The sequence below is a fragment of the Neolamprologus brichardi genome, chromosome 15 (assembly GCF_056152115.1).
Source record: "Neolamprologus brichardi isolate AB-2024 chromosome 15, ASM5615211v1, whole genome shotgun sequence".
In the NCBI taxonomy this organism is placed as follows: Eukaryota; Metazoa; Chordata; class Actinopteri; order Cichliformes; family Cichlidae; genus Neolamprologus; species Neolamprologus brichardi.
This window is the reverse complement of record NC_142118.1, coordinates 18,903,470-18,926,047: the sequence shown is the minus strand read 5'-3', so window position 1 is coordinate 18,926,047 and position 22,578 is coordinate 18,903,470. Positions and strand designations below refer to the sequence as shown.

The following is a 22,578-nucleotide window of genomic DNA, read 5'->3' as shown; positions in this document are numbered from 1 at the left end:
TGGAATGAGTAATAAAAAGGACTGTTCTCTTATATGGTGCTCTTTGTTGGTGCCTGCTTGGCACAAAAGAGAATTTGCATACATTTTTAAGCATGAAAAAAAAAATATACACCCTCATGGCTAAAAGAAGTGTAGTAAAAGAAAATGATTGATAAATCCTGGTGTTATTCATATTGAAAAGGTCAGAAGCAACATATGAATAAAGAGACGGGCAAAAGAACTACAACAGAAAAAGTCAGTCATGAAATGCCAAAAATGTTATGTTTAGATGACACCGAATGGAGAAAAAGGAAAGGGATGAGAATAAGATAGAAAAGAAATAGTACGCTCATAATAACGATGAGAAAAAGAGAGGAAAAGAGATCAAGAGATGGAAGGATGAATTAACGACTCATCACTCTCAAAAATTGAGCTAGCACTCAGACATGCCACGTGAGCTGGCATTTCAGGGCCGTTCCCATTCAAACCAACAGCAATGACTCTGCCAGAAATTAACAACAGAAAAGGGCTCTTGAACATAACCTCTCAGAAATGGCCTTTTCCCTTTCTTTCTGGTTTATTTTGTTTTATTTGTCACAAGGCAAAAAAACAATTTCTCACCCTGAGCACTGATTAATTTCAAAAGTGTTCTGTCATATCAAAGTGATTCACAGAGAAACAAAAAACCTTCAAATATGAGAGTGACTGTGACAGCCGAGTGGGCATAGAGAGATTATGAAACAACTTCCGCTGAAATTAGCGCTTTTTGTTGTTGGAGTTCTTCAGATTTCAAGTAAACATGCTTTTCCTGAAATTATTGTACATCGTATGTTTGAATTTTACAGTAAGCTCATAGACTGTAGATAAATGATGGCCACTATAACCACTGTGACACCACTCAGTGATTTGTAAAGTCCTGTTTTGGAGCCCTGACTGACTGTTTTATCATCTATTTTACTCAATTCTGGGCTCATTAAACATGGCTTTCAAGTAGCAACTGAGAATGTAAGCTCATTAGGAAAATGTCTGCTAAGGTCATATTAAAGCAACGATGCAATTTTCTTGTAGATTTATTTGGTTTTGAACGGCACAGCAGTCACCCTCTGCTTGCCATAAGAAAGAGTTTAGGTTAGGGCAATTTTTTTATTCCAGAGGTGACGTCTCCCAAGTCCTCGGGTGCCAATAAGCATTGCTTTGTCCACTGGGATAAGTCATTTATGAACACAGTGTCCTTTTTCACCTGTACCCTGCCCATTAGTGATTAGGTGCATGCTCTAATCCTAAATCACAACTTCTTTCTTAACCAAACCAAACAGTTTATAATGTCTAAACCTTACCAAGTTGTGTTTAACGCATGAATGTAACCAGTGAATGCATACAAAAGTAAACACAAAGATTCAAATGAGATGTAAAGCCACCTTTCCAGCATCACAACGTAGACATTTTAGATCTCTAAAACAGGACCATTATTTCTCAGGACTTAGTAAATGTGTGTCACCAACACTGAAAGATGTCCCTCCCTTTTGTGTGCCTTCTTCCTGATTTGTATATATTCTTCTTGTTTGTATATACTCATCTTGTCTGTTATTATTCTTGCCATCCTACTATGTATATTTTTTTCCCTGCACAGTTGGGGTAGAGCGCCCAGAATTTCATTGTACATATACAATGACAATAAAAGGCTATTCTAGTCTATTGTATTCTATTCTATGTAACAAGGAGATGTGGGTGGTAACTGAAAAAAAAAAAAAATCACATTATATTACACCTCTGAATGAATGAACTTTAAAGGGCGAGCTAGCCTCATTAACTCACTAGAAGTTAACTCAACAGTTGGTTTTAGTTTTTTAAATACTGAATTGCTTATACTTTTGACTTAGATTTCAAGCACAGAAAAAAATAAACATAGTATATGAACTGCAATAAGTAATAATATTAGTAATTAACTAATAATATATTCTATCATTACTAACTTAAATACAAACTAGTACTTCAGTTTAACAAAAGCTAAACAAACACCTGATAAAAAGACTGAAGAGAATTATCAACAATTATGAACAATAAAAAAATGAAACAGTTAGGTCCATAAATATTGAGACAATGACACAATCCTTATAATGTTCTACGCCACCACAGTGTCTTGTAAGTCAAACAATCAAGATGTGATTTAAGTACAGACTTCCAGCTTTAATTCAGCAACATTAACAACAGTTTGGAGTTGACGGTTTAGAAATTTTAGGCATTTTTTTAACACTGTCCCAAATTTTCAGATGCTCAAAAGTATTGTGAAATTCCTTAATTTTAACAATATGTATATTTTTCCAATCCTAAAGTTCTTACTCGCTCTGTCTCTGTTAGATTCATTTTGGATTTCTAGCCCAATGGTGAATCAGTGATGTGAATCAACACATCACGGGACCTCATACTGACTTGATTGATTGATTCAAGTCAACAGCTACCTGACTAAAGAGCCTTTATTTTGCTTAATTTGTCTTGGAAAAACAATGGACAGACCTCTCATGGTTGAAGCTGCTTCTCAGTTAAATGTGGAGTAAACTGAGCCTCCGAAAATGATTGGCTTTCTTGATTGTTGATGTTGATGTACAAAAGCAAAATTACAAAAATTGTGTTATCATCCAAATATTAATGGACTAAACTCTTAAATAACTTGCCATAAATTTTTAAGCATGTGTTTATGAGTTCATACCCCTCACTGGAGTCTGGGTCAGTGACGTTCCGCATTTGACTCTGCAGCAACATGGAGCAGATGTTATATTGGCTCTCCAACAGCAGAAAGGAGTCCAGATTACAGCAGAGCACGTTAAGTAGTCTGCAGCAACACACACAAACAAAAACAGAGACATCAAAATACAGAGAGGCCTGGCAGTCTGAGATATTGTAGCAGAACAGCAGCACAGAGAAAAACGAACTGTAATTTCTACCACACTATACAGCAGGGTAAAATCGTGCAGGCAAAGACCCCATTTATTCTTTTTGTTGTCTAATTCCCCCGGCCTTTTATGTCTGCAAGTACTAGGTTGCCCAACATAATTTTTCCCCCATCAGCTTGCTGTAGCCAATTGTATGCTTTGTTAAGTAGCAACCCTTAGGAAAGGTTTCATGGTTGATTTTCAGTTGCTGGTAATGAAGCCAGACTCATACAGGCTGCTCAAATCCAGGAGCTTTTTGAGAAAGTAAAGAAGCAGAAGCCAATGAAAACTCTGTGTTTGAGGCCAAGGTTCATGACCAGTAGAGAAAATAAGAAAAAAACAATACCAATACCAAATTTCACTCCCTCACCACTTTATCCCTTCAGTACCAAAGCAGATTTTCCATTATACTGGATTTGAGAGCGTATTAGAGTTTTCCCATATGTACGTCAAGGATACGCACCAATAATCATAACAATCTAGTTAATGTTTACTGTCTACCTGCTCTCTAGACTATACCGCTGCAATTAATTCTGCCCAAATTGGTCCCTCATATTAAATTTCCCGCTAATCGTTTTTTTCCAAAATGAGATTTTCCATGCTTTATACCTGAGTAGCAAACTGAAATGCTTAAGCATACTGGCACAACTGAGAGGACTACACTACAAAGAGACTTCACAAGATAGCAAGGTATAACAGGCAGAAAGCCAGAGGATGCCAAAAACCATAACACGGTATAATGAGGTGAAGTGCCAGAGAGGATGCCGTTTTCACTGCCAACAGTGGATGTCCTTTAAGATCTTAATCATATATAAAATAACAAGATCGCCGACCTTCATTTTGATGTTTTCTGCAGCAATTTAGGATATGCAAGAAAAGAAAAGTGATGTCAGTGTGTTTTTATGAAACTGTTTTAATTAGCTAATAATCCCATTCTGCACTGCAGAATTTCTTCTTTTGTGCTAGAGCTTTTAGTGAACCAGGTTTATAAAATAAGCCATCAAAAACACTAAATTACAGAAATGTCAAAATTATTTTCAAACATTTAAAAAGGACTTTTAAAATTGTCTGGCTCTCACTTTTCACAAAATGTCATTTCAATTTTGTAAATGCATTTGTGTGTTTATGTGCTCAGAGACGACAGGTATCTGTGGACATTGCTCGGCATATTGAGTCTCTCTTGAGTGTTGTAGAACTTGTGAGAAACACCACCTTTTTAGCAGCTGCCTCATTTCCTGATGGGCTGGACAGTTTCTTGGACAACTTTGTGACTGACGGCTCTGCTCACTCTTTCAGACAGCAGCACAGCAAGAGGCTGAGAGTCTACTGGGCCTTGTGACCTCGTCTCAGTTTGAAACAAATAAATGGAGGACAAAAACTTTCAGTTTGTCTACTAGATATTCCACTTTGAAGTGTGTTGAAGACCAGGTGTCGCATTGGTCTTTTTAACTGCATGCTTCTGGATGAATAACATCAGTTTACTATCACAGAAAGCAATCCGAGGCACTAATTATATAGTAGTTTTTTTCAACGGTTGCTAAATATTTTCTAATAAGTCATTTCTAAACTGTCTTCGACGGCAGCTAAATGTAATGCTACAAAATGTATTTCTTAGTTATTTCACCTTTATTTAATCAGGAAAACATGACTCTTGACATTTCAGTCTCTTTTGTCCTGGCCAAGATAGGCAGCAGGCCAATCCGGAGTGGTTACACAACAGTTATACAAACAATATCCACACAGCCAAAAACATTCAGTCATTCAAATGAATCTTAAATTCATTAAGGGAGACCGCCTCATGAAGATTTTGTGTTTCCGCAAAATAAATATATCTAGTTACTTCAGCCCTACTAACTGCAGTGTAGATAATTCACAGGAACTATAACCTTAAAGTAGAGCCTGTACACACAAAATTAGCCAATGACATGACAACAACTCATTGCATTTAGGCATGTAGACAGAAGAAGTTTAAACCGTTTACATTTGCATTATGGATGAGCAGAAACTGCGTGATGCTACCATGTCAATATGGACCAAACCCTTAGGAATGTTTCCATCACCTTGCTGAATCTATGCCATGAACAATTAAGGCAGTTCTAAAGGAAAGTGAGTAAAGCGAGTCAACTTAAGGATGCACAAAAGAAAAAGTTAACTACATAAATTCTAAACTTTAAAGCTAAGGAAACACAAGGCATAACAAAGCCCTTGCCAGCCATTTATAATGACAGTGAATTTATGTTGTGTTAGTTAATTGTAACATGTGGTCAGCTGCTCACTTATTCCCTATTCCCTGTTTGATTTGGATGATTTTTCCTGACACAACCCCAAAGGGATTGCTGCCTCCTATGACATTACTGAACAGTTTAAATGGCACGTGCCACAATTAAAGTAGCATAGTTAACTTCACAGGAACCCAAACCATGTAATTAGGACAGAAATGTATAAATGGCTATTTAGTGGCACAAAGTGAAGCAGTGGGACAGCACTAGTAATTTGGTGTTAATTGCAATTTGCAATTTTAAAAAAAGATCAGGAGAGTAAGCTAACGGCCACACTCAAAATGTGATTATTCCACATTATTTCAGACTTGTTATGCCCCTTTTTAAAGCGAGACATCTGTTCCCTTCAAACGCTGTAATTCATCTCACCTCACGCCTCAGTCTTATTGTCATTCATGGTGACCACGTCTGCGGCACACTTCATTTAATGTTGAAAGACATGCGAGTGGTAAAAACACCCACTTGTGACAGATGATTGCTTACTCGATGATGTGCCCACACACCTACATGCATCACAAGACTTATGTATAAACCAATTACAGCAAGCCAGGAGTAATCTGGCTGACAGCATGACTGATGAGCGTCCTACGGATCGATTAGTCATGCATTAGGTAAGATGCAAATGGTCAACTTTATGGGTGTGCTATTTGGGAGCCTTCTATCATTTGAAGTCAGAGGGAGAAATCAAACAATCTAACACATCAATATTTATATGCTGCTGCCAAATGAAATGTTAAACGAATTCATACATTTTCAATCAAAAGAATCAGCAAACAAAGAAAATCTCCTGAGATGTGGCCAACAAGACTTAGAGACTGGTGTAGACCAACAACTAGCTCGTCCCAGAAACAAAGTTTTCCACTTCTGCGCACATACAGTGAAAAGTTGAGAGAAAATTAGTATCTAATCCATTCTCCACAAGTCAAAACACGTGTTAATGAGCTGCATATATTAGAGCCGCACTCTGAAAGCCCCACAGGCTGAACACCTGCAAATATCAGTTAGCAGCTTCATTTGGCCCTTAGCACCGCAAACGAGTCACAGTAACAACATGACATAAGCTGCGAATCCATCACTAAAACAAAACAAAGCAATCTCTACTGCATTTTCCACCTTAGGACTCTTTTTATGCCAACTGTACAAAAACGATTACATGTCTGATTCCTTTTTGTTCTTAAACTCTGGTAAGAACACTCTAAAAGGTTTTCCTTTGGATTTATCCATAGACTCTACATGAAATAATATGGCTATAGAACTCCATCCTTGTATCCTTGAGGTCAATGGAGAAGTCACATGAGTTGCTAACGTGGTGGTCTTTTTAAAAAGAACCACAAGTGAAAAATATCACTTCATTAACAAGGCTAAAATCTTTAAGTTTAAGGGAGTACATAACCTTAAAAGTGAAATGAAAGGTTTGATAAATTGAGATTAGTTTCTCATCCTGTCCACTCTTATTTTTCATTCATGCTGAAGAGACCATCCAGTATAACTCCTGACTCTGTGAAGGCTAATTAAAGAAAATCTTAAAGGCTAAAAAGCAGCAATGTTTAACTAATGCAAACTGAGCTATAGTGATTCACCAACTCACTTTGATCATTTTAATGGGGAAGTACATAGTAATATATGATAGTATGTATAGTAATAGAGCTCATAATGTTGGTTTAGAGAGCATTTTGAGTTTAACATTACCTGAATATTCAAAACACATCAGCAGGTTATGGCATGAAATGGAAAACGTGATATTTATATAATCTGTGTCACTTGTGGGCCATGTTGATGATATTATTTCATGAACGATCTGATTGTGTGTTGCTATTAATTGTGAGACAGGTTTCCTTTCATTCCTTTCTGCTAAAGGTGATGATAACAGGAAGCACTCAACCAGCCTTCCTTAGGAATGAACCAGTTCTTATTGCGGCTTCTAAACAGATAATTTTGGGTCATTTATCTCAGTTAGTGATTATTTTCGTGGATTCCTGTCTGATAGCAACCCAGATGTCAAGGTAGCCCACCCTAAGAGACACCTGATGTTGGATGGAATTATAATTTACAAAATCAAGATCAGCTTGGATTTAATAGGAAACTACAAAAACAAACTAGTGATTGACACTGCGAAAGTTTTTAGTCAGTAGGAGTCGCCTTCTGCAGGCCAATAGAAAGAAAGCAGGTTTTGGCACTAACTGGAAGTAGCAAAAACAACTGCGTTTATATTGCAGTCCACAGGAAATTGCCCCATGCTCACTGAGTCTGTGAACTCAGCAAGCAGGTTCCTTATTAGTTTATAGGGTCAACTGATGAGAAAATAATTCTTTTAGTCAGTGTGACTGTTTTTAATGTTGCTCTTAATTGATTGTTTTTTGTATATTTTTAACATGTTTGTACGGGATATTGTATTTGTTTAATTGTTATGTACTTATGTGGTACATGTATTTTAGACTTTTGCTGCCATGATGCCAGGGCTCTCTTGGAAATGAGATTTTTTAATCTCAATGAGATTTTTTAACTAAATCAATAAACTACTAATAATAAATTTAAAAAGTAAAACTGAATAAAATATAACGTTAATTCTAAAAATGATGGGGATTAGGAGAATCTGCACCTCTGATTCCCATGTATCAGTCTTTATTTAGTAGTCTTTCAAGATACAGTAAAGACAGCAACAGCTTTGTGGTGTCCCCAAAGTATATATACAGTCAGTGATGCAAGTTTACAAGACACCAATAACCGTTTCTTTCACTGCTGGCATTTTTTTTAAGTTTTAAGATCACATTCACACTAATACTAAAATATAATCACATCAGTTGAAATGTGTGAAGCTCCACAGCAGCATGTTTAGAGCCTTGAATAGGAGAGACTGGAATAAAGGCATCCAAACAATTCAGACAGAGAGAGAAAAAAAAACAGAGGGATGAGAGCCAGTTGCCATGACAACAAAGAGGCTTTTAGCAACAAGGGAAAGGGCTGGGGGATTTTAGCTCTCATTAGCTTGTGAAGATCAAGAGGGGTGGAAATTGTGGTTTCTTTTTTTCTTTCTTTCTTTCTTTCTTTCTTTCTTTCTTTCTTTCTTTTTTTTGGCTTGCTTGACAGCAGTGCCAGTGATCAGACCTGCACTGAATGTGATAGAAAAAAAGATTTAAAGTCTAGTAAGAACCGAAAGTTGTGTTGTACTCCTGGAGACTGATTTAAAACTGTTAGCGCATGAGAATATAAGCTGTAATAGTTCCAATAAGCTCCTAAGATTTGATTCTGAGAGTTTCTTTAAGAAGGTCAGTATATCTCTATTATTCTATACTTTAATATAGAATAGAAGGGTGTACATTTATTATAAATTATATAACAAAATATTCTAAAAACTCTGTCGTGTTTGTAATACTCTATCATCACAGTGGCCATAAAAGCTTTTCTTATTTTTGCTCAATTCCAAATATTATAATGTTTTTATAATTATTCAGCGTGTACACCTGAAGCTCACAATAGCAGTGAAACATAACATTTCTCTAACATTTCCACAGTAACATTATCATATCTTTTTAGAAAAAATTATGGGTTCAGTATAAATATTGCTTTGCTTGGACTGAGTCAGGGTATTAAAGCTCAAAAGTATTGAGAGATTTGTTGACAATATAAAAAATGTAGAAGAACACCACTTTACAAGAACCCACAGTAAACAGAGGAAACAAATATGCTGCTTCTAAAAATAGAGAACCTCCATAAAATATACCACAATGAGCACATTTCTCAACATCTCATAATAATGTTAAACAAAACTCAAACAACTTTTTGTATGTTCCTTTCAAGTGAATGGATATCCAGAAGGATATCCAGAAGAAAAATAGAAGAACCACCTGAAGGTGTTATCTATTATTCATTATGTGGCATACGTGATATAGCAACACCTGAGCACATTAATGAGGCTGGCTCCCCTCACTCTCTCATCTACTGTGGCCACATAATCACACAAGGTGGTAATATGTCTGCGTTTGACCTCAGGTGAAGCAGAGTTTCTATTTCTCATCTGAAGGTTTACATAAGGTTTGCATGACAAGAAACTCATGAATAAACCTCATGAATACAAGGCAGAAGGCGAAAGGTGCTGCTGAGGATAATCACTCTCTGCTATTGATAACGAGCTCAGAACAAAATTAAGTAAATGTTCTTACGGGATATCTATTTGACATATTTTTTTTAAATCAGACAGCCAGTTGTTTGCCCGGTTGTCTGTTTTTCTTTAATTGAGAGAATTTTTTTTTAAAACTGTGTGTCTCAAAATTGAAAAAACAAAACATCTAAATGTCTAGTTTGAGCTTTAGACAGTCGTCCATAACTTTTTATTGCTGTATTTTGTAACTCTATTTATGCAAGAAAAGCTACCTGGAGCAGATAAAACACCATCAGGTGCACCTGATGCATAGAAAAGGTAATACTATCCACAATGAAGAACCCATAAAGTCTGCTGTGTGGTTTGAAGAAAAGAAAAAAACTCTATTATTGCAGCTACATTACTAAAAACACAACCAGTGCACATTGTGTATAATTGTTAGACCGAGGGTTAGTCTTGTTTTTTAATAATCCAGCCATGACAACAAAGGCTTTTAAGGATTAAATTTTTAACAAGAAATTTGCCTTGGATATCTGGAGGGAATCTAATGGCTTCCTTGTAAAGAGTCACAGAAAAAAGATAAAGGTGGCAAAACCAGTAATTATATAACTTAATGCTATGATGAACTGCCTGCAGCTAATGGGAAATACACACTTAGGGAGATTCACAAGTGCATAAACAATACATAACATGCATAATATGCTAATTAATCGTGTTGTGAATTAATGTACATGTCAGACATTCTTGTCACTAGTTTTTTTTATTTTTCAGAATAGCCTGCAGAGCTTAATTATCTTTACACTGCAGGGGGCGTTGTTGTCCACCACACAGTAATTGGGCAAGTAATCAACTCCACGCTAAACACTATAGGTTTGAGAACATCTAATATGAACCTATAAAAACATATTTTTTTAAAAAAAATATGGTTTTTTTTAATCATAAATATGTTCTATTTTGCTTTTGTTTATTTTATGAACCCCTTTAATAAGATATATTTCTGTCTGGGCTTGAACATGATTTGTAAATGCATGGTTCATTAAATTGGAATATTTTCAGAATGTGTTTTTATTATCTGTTAATAGCAAAATAAATTAAACCTTTTATTATGGTTTGCAGTGATTTTATTCATCCAGCTCACTTGAGCTGCATGGTGCCTATAAAATAATATGGGTTTGTCACCCCAGACTTAGTGTGTCAGTAACAATGTAAGCCAATATATATATATATATATATATATATATATATATATATATATATATATATATATATATATATATATATATATAAGGACAACTTTCAGATATCTGCATGATGCGCATCATGCGCATCATGCGCATCATGCGCATGATGCGCTGGTGCCTGCCCCTAGTTTCTGTGACAGATGTGTGTTCTAAACAGCTGTAGTATGGTCTATATCTCCTCTCTACAGCAACAAAAGGTTGCTCTTTCTGCGTTGTAGCAGTGACTATAACAGGAGCCCTTCCCTTCCAGCTGCCATCAACTCTACACACCCACAATCCTGTTGTAGTGGCATCAGCCTGACTCAGCTGGTGCTTATAGCCCATGTTTATTTACCTTTACGTACAGTGACAGTGAGTATTTATGTAATCCTCTGATGAATTTGTACGTTTGCTCACCTACAAAGGAATGATCTAATTTGTATGGTAGTTTCATTTTAATAGATCGAAACAGAATATCAACAAAAAGCTAGAAAAAACACATTACATGAAAGTTACAAATTAATTGAGCATGTCACTGAATTAGATATATGTTTGATCCCCTACAACCCAGACAGAATTCTGGCTCCAGACTGGCTGTGTGACCATGTAGCACATGAATTACAACCAATCAATCACAGATACTCCTGATCTTAACTCGCCTCTTAACTCGACAGAATCAATTTCTTCCATGCCAACCTCTCCACCAAGACCAAAGAGCGGCTCAAAAAAACATCAGGGACAAGGCCTGTAGAAGGCTGGAATGGGCTACAAGACCTACAGCATGTGAGAAGGTGACAACTGTTGGTGTGATTATTTGAAAATGGAAAAAAACGTAAATCAACTATCAATCACTCTTGGTCTGTAGCTCCATTTGTAATACACTATTGAAATCTTGCAACACTGACTATGTGCTCCTGATCAAGGAAGCATGTGTACAGGTCTGCCTTAAGTTTGTCAGTGAACATCTAAATGATTCAGAGAAGGCTTAAACATAATTGGCATCAACTCGATCTGTGGAGTTTGTAGAAAGAGAAATGCTGATTGTGAAGAACACCATCCCCAAAGTCAAGCACGGAGGTGGAAACATTATGCTTTAGGACTGCTTTGTGTTAAGAGCACAGAACTACTTCACTGCATTGAGAAGCCAGTTGGCTGGGCCATGTACTGAAAAATCATGGATGAGAACCTCATTCTCCCAGCCTGAACACTGAAGATGGGTCATTAATCGGTCTAGAAGCATGACAATGACCCAAAATATACTGCCAAAGCAAGAAAGGAGTTCAAAAACAAAGTCATTAAGGTCATGGAGTGGCAAAAAAACCTAAAGGATTTACAGAGTTTCCAAAATCCCTACTGAAATGGGTGCAAACCTGTTGACCAAATATAAGAAAACATCTTACTGCTGTGCTTGCCAACAAGGGTATCTTCACCAAGTACTAAATCATGTTTTGCTTGGGGATCAAATATTGATTTATCTCAATGATAATAAAATTTTTACTTAATTTTTTTTGTTGATATCATCTTTCTCTCCATTAATATGAAACTAGGTGAGCAAACACAGATACATCAAATTCCTACTGTAACTAACAAAATTCCTATATGAACCCATTTTAATGAGACAAATGGTTTTTTCCAGCAGCTTTGAAGCAAACAGGTGTCAGTTTGTGATCTCATGCAGTCGTAGCTGTAGATTAACTGCTGCTAAGCCACTATCAGTTAAATCTGACCAAACCACACTACATGATATCACATAAAACTTGAGCTCTCATTTCTGCTTCTTTACTGATCAGAACTTAATGATGTAAGAAAATCAGCAATTGCAATGACATAACCAGAAGACATTCGAAAACACTTTATATAATATATGTATTCTTCTGTTAAATGGAAATTCTAAAAAGACTGCATTTACATAATGACTATCAAAAGCTCACTCTCTCCCTTATTCACACATGGTTTCATTCTGTTTATCTCAAATACCTCTCACATGCTTTTGCTGACATTTAACATACATAAATAATGTGTATACTGCACTATATCTTAGGGGTGCAACGATACTCGTATCGATATCGAACCGTTCGATACAGTGCTTTTGGTTCGGTACGCATATGTATCGAACAATACAACATTTTTAATTTATTTTATCAACTTTCCTTCTGACGATGCTGTCTGTGTTGAGCGCTCAGTGGATCTGCGCTCGACAGTGCAGCCTAGGCGGAGTAGTCGAACACAGATTCACTGAGCGCAGGGCAAGCTAGCTAGACAGAAGTTAAGCTCGTTGCAACATGGCAAATTGAACCTCCCCCACCCTCATTCAGATCTGGCGTTTGGAACTATTTTGGTTTTCATGTGAGGTATGACCCTGAAGGTAAGCGTGTCATGGACAAAAGTAAAACAGTATGTTGGATGTGCCAGCAATGCTCAATTGGTGGGAACTAGTGTGTTAGCGCAGTTAGCTCGTTAATGTGTTGACGTCTTCCAGCCCCACTCATGAGGCGATCCGCGGTAGCTCGTTAACGGAGATTTGCCGTGTTGTGACCTTAATGTCATTTCAGATTAACGCTGACAGCACTAGTGGGAACACAACCAATATGACTGCACATTTACTCCGACATCATCCTAGTGCAAAGACAAGTGGAAGCAGACAAAAACAAGCACGCATGCTACAAACTTTACCCGAGTCATTTAGACAGCCGTTAGCACATGATTCTCCTTATGGGGACCTGATATGTTTAATATGCTGCTGAGAATATAGCCCAGAAGAAGCGTATAGTATAGCTTTTATTTTGGAAAGAGACATTTCTCCATAATAAACTCTCTTTTCCAAAGATGAGTGATTCCTCAATCAGATACAGGGCTCGCAAAATCGCTAGCCCCACGTCCTGGGGCTTTTTTCCAGTCGGGCTACCAAAATCTATCTCTGCCCTGCCCGTCGGCCTATCGTAGGAAGGAAAAATATACGTCAATGCTTTTGCATTCTTTCGGAAATGTAGCTGGGTAATTATGTCATTGGCATCGGCCACTGTCAATATGTGACATACTGAAATCGCGTTTGAATTTGCGCTTGTTTTTTGCTTTCACTTTGCAATCGCGTGAACTGTGTATAGAAAGCGACAGTACTGATTGGTGAGTGATGATAATTTGCGCACCAATTCCTCTGACATCGTCTTATCAATCGTTAGCTTACTATGCAAACATGACAAGTGAAATCTCCTGCAGCTTAAACATGTGAGAGGTTGATCGCGCAGAGAATCGCTGAGCGTTATGTTAGTGCGTGTGTAAAAGCAGCAGGATATATATTTTAGTTCTGCTGAGCCAAATAAGACAGGTCAGGGTGAAGAAGTGACAAAACGGAAAGGTTATGACAAATCAGACTATAAGGCAAAAAGAAAGTGCAGCTTTATGGTTTCATGGACAAAAGAATTTCTGTGGCTGCAATATGACGAGCTAAATAACCAGGGCTGCACATAAGTGGTCCGCAGGTGCGCATTCGCTGTCAAAATAAAAACCCGCACAAGATAAGAAGTTGCAACGCGTGTTTGCGTACATAAGATTTTCAGGAGGAGGACAGACATTTGTTTAGAACTCTTAAAGATGTCGAAGAAGCTCCTTTAAGCAATTACTGTGATGTTCCTCCACCTCCAAAGAAATGTCAGAAGGAGTCCGAACCACAAAAGAAGCACGTATTCTCGGAAAAGTGGTTGCAGGAGGTGAGCTGGCTTCAAACAAATGATGAACGCACAGAGATGTGGTGCAGAATGTGCGTGAAAATTTAATAAATGACAAATTAATAAAAAGGCATGAACATTTTTTTTGTATCGAAAAAATATCGAACCGTGACACCAAAGTATCGAACCGAACCGAACCGTGAATTTTGTTGTATCGTTGCACCCCTACTATATCTGTATTAAATATATTTTGCCCTAACAATATAATAAAACTTTTAAACATTTGGCCCATTTTTACACTCATCTGCCTCTTTTTATGCTTCTTATTCTTACTTTTTTCTTTCTTTTATACACTTTTATCTATTAATCAGAGGAGTGTCCTTCTGTGTAAATGCTGCTTTAGTGATGCAATTTTCCCCTCTGGGATCAATAAAGCACAATTCATGTACCACGCTGTCATATCCCTTCAGGCAAAGGATAATCAGAAGATCGAATGAAAACAGAAACAGTCACATTGTGGGTGATGATGTGTTAGTAATGAGCCTTCTGGGTTCAATTGTTTATGTGTGTGTGTGTGTGTGTGTGTGTGTGTGTGTGTGTGTGTGTATATTTTAAACCTTTACTACCTAAGATGCCTTTACTTCCTATATTAGAGATATTTTGATGATTGAATCTATTTTTTTTACTGTCCAAATTTCTCAAGCAAACATTTACAATTAATTAACAATTAATGAGCATAACTTCAAAGAACACTGAGCTTGCTCTCTTTAGGCGCACAAAATAACATAGGACATTTTTCCAGATGTTGCTTGGTTAAGGCAGTGGTTCTCAAACTGTGGGGCAGGCCCCAAAAGTGGAGCAGAGCAGAAATTTGAAGTGAAAGCAGCTTGAATGACTATAATCCTGGATATTATTTTACTTAAATTAAACTTCAATACTGCACATATTACTACAGGGCTGACTTTATTGCAGGAGGGAGAGCAGTTAATCTACTAATTGGAAGGTTAATGGTTCAAACCCTGGCTGCTCCACTTTCCAGGCAAAAATATTCTTGGGCGAGATACTAACTCCAAGTTGCAATGCATAGAAAGTATAGAACTGTTTGCATGAATGGGTGAATGAGTTGTAGAGTAGATTAGAAAAGGACTATATAAGAACCAGACTATTTACCATTTAGATGTATTTTTTTGGCTCACTGATTAAAAGCCTTGACTTTTTTTAGCTTCTGCAGTAGGGCAGACCAGAAAACGTTTGAGAGTCACTGATTTAAAGCAAGTACTCTAGTAACTAAATAATAGCATGGCAGATTATAGGCAAAGTGCTATATTTACCAAATTTAGCAAGCCACTGAAGAGCACAGAGTTTGTCAGTTACTCCATCAGTCTAGGTGGTAAATGAACAGAGCATCTTGTTCCTTTCAGTTTGCTTCAGGATGTTAACAGGAGTGGGCTGAGTGACAGGCACAGACAGAGTGAGTCAGCAAAACTCCAAACAAGCTGAAGCTATTGTGATTCACAAAGCTTTTAAAAAGGAAAAGGGATGCACAGCTGCCATCGGAGGACTGTGCAAAGACACGCATGTACCAGGGTATTTAACGACCATTCTTTAGCTCAGACACACTGCTTTATTTCTCCTCACACACATTTACAACACATCTTTGTTGTAATGCATACCTAGCCCATAAGATACAAAATGCAGATTTTCTCTGGCATTATTAAATTCTCTCAGCTCAGTATTTCAGTATTAACTTCAGCCTTTACTGCAAGCCGATCTCTATTTTGAACCTTAAAACTAAAATCAAATCTGAAACACCTTTTCGTTTTATAGGAATTTCTTCAACTCCTTTACCACCCTTCTCACACTGCTCTCATAGAAATACACAAGCACACACGCTCACACACACACACAGACACACACACACACACACACACACAGCCCAGCTTATTTCTCTCTTATCCAGAGAAATCCTTTCATCAGCCTTTCAATGCTGGGTAATCAAAGTATAAAGAACCATGCCAGTCTCTTATTGCCAGAGGCTGAAGTGTGTGTGCAGTCACCAGGTGATAATCCGATATCGCGTGCTTCCCCACTGATGTTAAGTAATATGAAAAAAAAAATATGAATCCCACCTCAGGCCGAATGTGTGACTCTCTTCGTAGCGGAAGAGAGAATGAATCTTCACATCCGAATTCACGGCAATCAGTCTGTCAATCAAATCCTGTGGAGTAAAATGAGAGGCTTTGAACAAGAATGCAGCGGTTAGGGTGCAAAACGAAAACAGTGTGGAAATTTACAATGTGTAAGGTGGAGAACATATATCAGTCTCAGTGTGAGGGGGGTTTATTTGAATGCGTTTGAAGTAAAACAAATGTGTGGGTGGTGTTTGGAGGCCAAATAAAAAGTGCAAACATGCCCTCAGATGGATGAAAAAAGAACTGCAGTGTGAAAAAAAAGAAGAAAAAAAAACGCTTACAGGTATGGAGGTTGGCATCTCCCTCAGGGTGTATTCGCTTTTGTTGGCCAAAGGCTGCCGGCCCAGCAGCTCCCACACCGACTGGGAAGAAGAGAGGAGGTTGACCAAGTACAGGAAGGACTGAAGAGAGAAAGTAAAACAGATACAGAAGCTGTTAGAGAGAAAAAATGGATTTGCTTTTAGAGACCACTGTGAATGCATTTGTGCACGTCATGGATTGATCAAATCCTAACACATAATAATAATATAACACTATTCAACTACAAACACTACAGATAATATGACAAATACTATCTGTAGTATTCAAAGCAAAACAAAATGTAAAAAGAATTTATGATTGCAAAGATAAAACATGGTTTACCACACTCTCAAAACTGAATAAGACATATATACACAATTCTGAGCAGAGTGGTTGAGCAGAAACCTATTGCAGCCTGAAGAATATTAAACTACAGGAAAGCTCCCTGCGCTTTTCACTGGGTCTGGTGGACCAGGGAAAACATATCATCAAAAGCATCAAAGGAAAAAAAAAAGACAGACATTTGCACAAACGAGCTACAACTTAGATCATATTAAACAGCTTCAAAGAAACGTAAAGAAAAAAACACCATACGATGGATTTTTTTTTTCTAAAATAAAAATGTCTATACTTTCATGTGTCTTCTGATGTTTCTGTGCATGTGTGTACTTCCTTATCTTCATATGTACTACCAAACCTCCTACTGTACTTAGCACAGATTAAAGCAAAGACTCGAGTTAATTCACCAAAATGCTGGTGTGTGTATATTTAGTTTTCCTTTGAGCTCAGCATATATGTATAACCCACTGATAAGGCAGGCTTTAAAGTCGCCTGTGGCAGGACACAGTTTACACATCACTGGCTGTCCGTATTCACTTGGCTAGTCTCTCTGAGAGAGATGACTTGGCTGCTGTCAGAGGCCAAGCATCAGACACACACAGACAAGCGCACACTGGAGCTTCAAATGAAATGTTGAAGCTTTCCTGAGAGAAATTCTGCCAAAAACATAACTAAAAATGCAGTCTTATGAAAGTAAGGCTTATTTGCCCAGACACCCATAAACCAATCAGTTCTGAGCAAAAAAGCCTTTCTTGTTAACAAAATCACTATTGCCAGTTTCTTAAATATGAATATTTACAAGTCAGTTTTCTACATGGCTGCTGGTATCACAGCAACACATGGACCACTATTCTGAGTCCTGGGTTAATAATAATTGGAATCAATTTTATTTTAATCAATTTAAACACCTTTGTAAACAGTGAGCTAAAAACATGATGGAAAAGCAAAACTTAGTACAGAAATCTGTCCTGTACTATCATGTAGATTTCTAAAAATTGGGGCATTTTGGGCTCCAGGAAGTTTCTCCTTCTCCCTTTCTCTCTCTCTCTCTCTCTCACACACACACACACACACACACACACACACACACACACACACAATACCTTAAGGCAGCTCCTATCTATGGGGTCAATGGGAGTTGGTTTGGGACGGACCACTCTGACGTCATCACTGCTGCACTCAAGAACAGACCACAGCTCTAGTACCAGGGCCCGTATAAAGCCTGAGACAGAACATGGAGAAATTTTATATACCAACATTTATTTTAAATAGCGGCAACTAAAATTATTAACAGTGCTTTAATAAATAAACACCTGACTTTGTTATTGTGTGCAATCTTTTAAAGAATGGCATTTTAAATCTGTCGTTGCATTGCTGGCACCGTATTGATTGGAGGATTTGAATCTCAGGGAGGAAGTGAATTTATAATGCCACTCACTTTGATCCCATTTGATCTCTTCTCTTGCAGCTTCTGGTTGGCTATATTTTTACACTGTAGTTGTTTAAATGTGCTGCAGAGTTCTGCTGTTAAAGAACATTGGACTCAGCAACTTCAAGCTTGCACCTAACGGCTGGATAAAAACATTAATGCAACCAAAATGTATGCAGCCCTCGCTGGAAAACTGGGGATACACTACGGTACATAAATGAAGAAGTAAAGACATAACATTAGTATCATGGAAGAAGAAATAGTCAGTGCATCACTGGAAGCTTCCAGCAATAAAACCTGCATTTGTATTGACACACAAGCATTCATTTGCGAGCAATTTTCAGTGTATTTCAGTTAAATTAACAAGACAAATATAACAAAAGGGATTTTATACTTAGAAGAAGAATATGAAAACAGAGTATACTGACAAATTTAAACTATGAAAACTGCAAATACTGCAGTTCTAGAGTTACAGATATACAATTAATCTTTGCATATCAGTGCTGTATAACCCGGGGAATGTACTGTATTGTATATAAAACAAGGACATAGCCACCTAACAGCACCCACTGATTAGCGAAGTCCAGTTCTGAAACCTCAAGCAGATGCTTTGGGTCTTGGTGACAAGCTGGGGGTGAATGTAGACTTCTAAATGACACTGCAGGCCTTCCTTAAAGTATTGTTTTTGACTGTAAGGTTAACATTATTTACAAAAAGGTAATGTTACAAAAATTTAATGATTGAATAGTGATGGAAATCATAAACTGTTTTTCAGAGGTCATAGATCAAGTCAGCAGTAGAGTCTTTTTCTTACAGAATGGTTCTCTCACAGAGAAAGCTTAGCAAACGGCTCATAATTTGTAAGCTCTGCCTGGACTATATCACTTTTTGAGGTCATCCTTCTTTCTATCAGTCAGCCTTTTTATCGATGGCACAAACGTATGTCACATCATGGAACACACGAGTGCTCCACAGCCAGCGCTGCTCAACACAGCAGGGAACTGTTCTTGCGTGGCTAAAGTCATAGAAGAGAATAGGTTTCAGAGCGCAGCGGTGCTGTTGTATGCGAAGGGCTGATAAGAAATCAGACTTTTTTTTTTCCATAACCAGTTGAGTCGCCCCTTCTGGTCCGTAGAAAGAAAGCAGGATTAAAATATTTGTTCACTAGCTTCATTTTTTGACCTCTTTTGACAAGGGTACTGTATTTCCTGGAGCCTTTTGCATATGGATACACCTAGTATCAGTATACAACTGATATGTGAATCCATTTATCTATGATTCACCATGCTACTTGTAAATGTGTTGCTGGAAATAAAATCACATTTTCTCGTGCCTGAATGATGCTCACATCAAGGTTATTATCGTTAACGAAAACTAACAAAATAACGAAAACTAGAAGTGAAAAAACATTTTCGTTAACGGAAATAAAAATAAAAACAAAAAAAGGAAAACTAACTAAAACTGGAATGAGTGTTCACAAAACTAACTAAAATTAACTGAATTTATAGCAAAAATGTGTTTAGTTTTCATTGATGTGTGCGTGTCATACAATAGTCAAGGGTGAAAATGAAGTTTAGTTTCCAGATTTTTTTCTTGCTGTGTCTCATTATGCCAGCAGGTGGCAGTACGTTAGTCGAGTCGTCTGTGTTGCTGCTCCATCCACGTGCAGAATCATGTCAGGAAAAGTCGGAAGAAAGCGCCAGAGTCCAATTTGGGATTACTTTGAATATGACTGTGTTTTGGATAAAGCAAGTGTCTTGTAGTGGAAACAGACAAATTATGAGGGACATTTCTAAAGGGAAAAAAATCCCACAAACCTTAAAGTGCACTTGAAAAGCTCGTACAAGAAGGCTAACCTAGCTTACCTTGAGAAGGTAAGGGAGCACACTCAACCCTCATCCCCAGAAAACAGAAGCTAACCCCAGGCAAGGCAGCGTGATGCATCCCGAGACAAAAGGACGGGGATATCTACATAACTGTGTGAGTCAATTACCTTCAAAAAGTTTATCAATTCACTTGAACCAAAATTACGAACACCCGGTGCTGCGAGAGTTAATAGTCTCATTGGGGCCAAGATATACATTTTATAGTTGCCTGGTATCAATGGTTGTTCATCTGCCTTTATTTATTCATTTATTTATTTAAAGAACCCATAGGTGGGAATGTGAGTTGTCTGTCTCTGCATGTTAGCCCTGCGACAGACAGGCGACCTGTCCAGGGTGCAGTATGGTAGCTGGAATAGCAACATACCCAAGGATAAGCAGAAGAGAATGACTGATATGATGAAACTGGGATTTTTGTTACACTTAATTATTGCAAACACAACTAAAACTATAACTGAAACTAATCAAAACTAAACTGAAACTAAGGATTTTCAAAAAATAAACTAAACTAGCAAACAATTGGTAAAAACTAATTAAAACTGATATAAAATTGAAAATCTGAAGTCAAAACTAAATAAAAATAAAAACTAATGAAAATTGCAAAACTATTAAAACCCTGGCTCACATCACACACCATCTTAATCCTTCCAAAAAAAGAAAAAAGAAAAAAAAAGAGAAGACCTCTTCTTACTCTTTCTTACCCAGACGAAAACAGTTTGACAAATACATTTCTCCCTAAGCTGCCTTAAGTCTCCTTTATACCGACAACACAAAAACAACAACAACTTATAATATAAGCCTTAAGCATCACAGCTGACAAGTGTTTGTTGTGTCCAAGTAACTGCATCAGTACCTGAACTGTGCAGAGCCACAACTCCCGGAGCAGTTGCTGCCACCTGTGTCACCATCACCCCGTAGCCAAACTTCTCGCAGCTGCTCACCTACAGAAAACACACAGAAATTTCATACCCCTAGAAATCTTTCAGCCTTTCACTATTGTAGTTTTTGCTCATCAGGTAAAAAATGAATGAGTGTTTGGAAAAAGGATGGAAAAGGTTTAGGTCAAATGTAGTACTAATGTATCATAAGATGTGTAAGTAAATCTGGGATTCTGGAAAGGCATAACATAATGTAGCTAAACATGCTGTGGAGAAATCAAATTGTAAATTGATTTTGGAGTGTGCAGGCCCTTCATTAATTACAACACAATGCCACAACTAAAAATAGACTAAATATAATTACATTCCATAATTAAAGTGAAATGCTAAACTAGAGAAGCAATTACAATAGTGCGTAAACAATGGCAGTAAATTAAGCCCACAGGGGATCAGCTAAGGTTTGCAGCAAGCCTGAGTGTATGCGTGTTTACAATTTGAATCTTAGAAAGTGTGTTTCAGTGTCGAGCAGGGTGCTGTGAATACTAAGGAGTCCTCGGGAATTATGATTGTGGCCTTGAGGAGGAGCAGGATCAACAAATTACCACATCTTGTGAAGAATGAATTATGATATTGATGACATGAGCCAGCAGAATGAATAAAGCTGACAAAGATTATATCTGCTGCATAGGGAATAATACAACATAAATCCTTAATACAATGTGCATCCATAGTTTCTGCACAAATATTTGTACGCACTCCAATAATCACTCTTTCCTCTTTTTTTGTCTCATCAGTGATTATTCATTTTGTATCTCACTAACTCAAGTCAGCATGACCCGGAAGATTCTGAGAGGCACGAAATTACTTTGGCACTTTGATAGGATCAATAAGGGCTGCCAAAGGATTTCCATAAAATGCAATAAAACATTAATGTAACTATGTCATCAGCAGTACTTATCAGGACCTGAAAACCCACTCTGATGAAAGCAGGACGACAACCTCAAACTACTACCAGTGCCTTTATAACCCAATGACTCATTTTGTGACCACGTGCAATTTTTAAAGAATGCTATTTAAAATCTGACGTTGCATTGCTGGCACTGTTTTGATTGGAGGAATTTGAATCTCATGGAGCAAGTGAATTCATAATGCCACTCCCCAACAGCCCACTTGATCTCGTCACTGCTACACTTTGGCATCTCAGTGACTACATTTGAATTTGGCAGCATCCACGTGGCTACTCTCATGTACTGTAGTTGTGTTAATGTGCAGCAGAGTGCTGCTGTTACAGAGCATTTGGCTCAGGAAACCTCAAGCTTAACACAATCAAAATGTGCGCAGACCTCGCTGGCAAACTGGAGATACATTACTGTACATAATTAGTA

General features: G+C 37.5%; 1 protein-coding gene across 4 annotated transcripts in view; it reads right to left on the bottom strand.

Moving 5' to 3' along the window:
* tbc1d32 (TBC1 domain family, member 32) overlaps positions 1-22,578 on the bottom strand; it is a 103,563-nt gene that overhangs the window by 61,496 nt on the left and 19,489 nt on the right. For all 4 annotated transcript variants that reach the window (XM_006805650.3, XM_087852349.1, XM_006805652.3 and 1 more), the window contains exons 20-24: positions 21,169-21,256; positions 18,107-18,225; positions 16,646-16,765; positions 16,302-16,390; positions 2,687-2,809 (exon numbers count right to left, since the gene is read on the bottom strand). In XM_006805650.3, the coding sequence (XP_006805713.2) occupies positions 2,687-2,809; positions 16,302-16,390; positions 16,646-16,765; positions 18,107-18,225; positions 21,169-21,256 (539 nt within the window). The remainder of the gene's footprint in view (positions 1-2,686; positions 2,810-16,301; positions 16,391-16,645; positions 16,766-18,106; positions 18,226-21,168; positions 21,257-22,578) is intronic.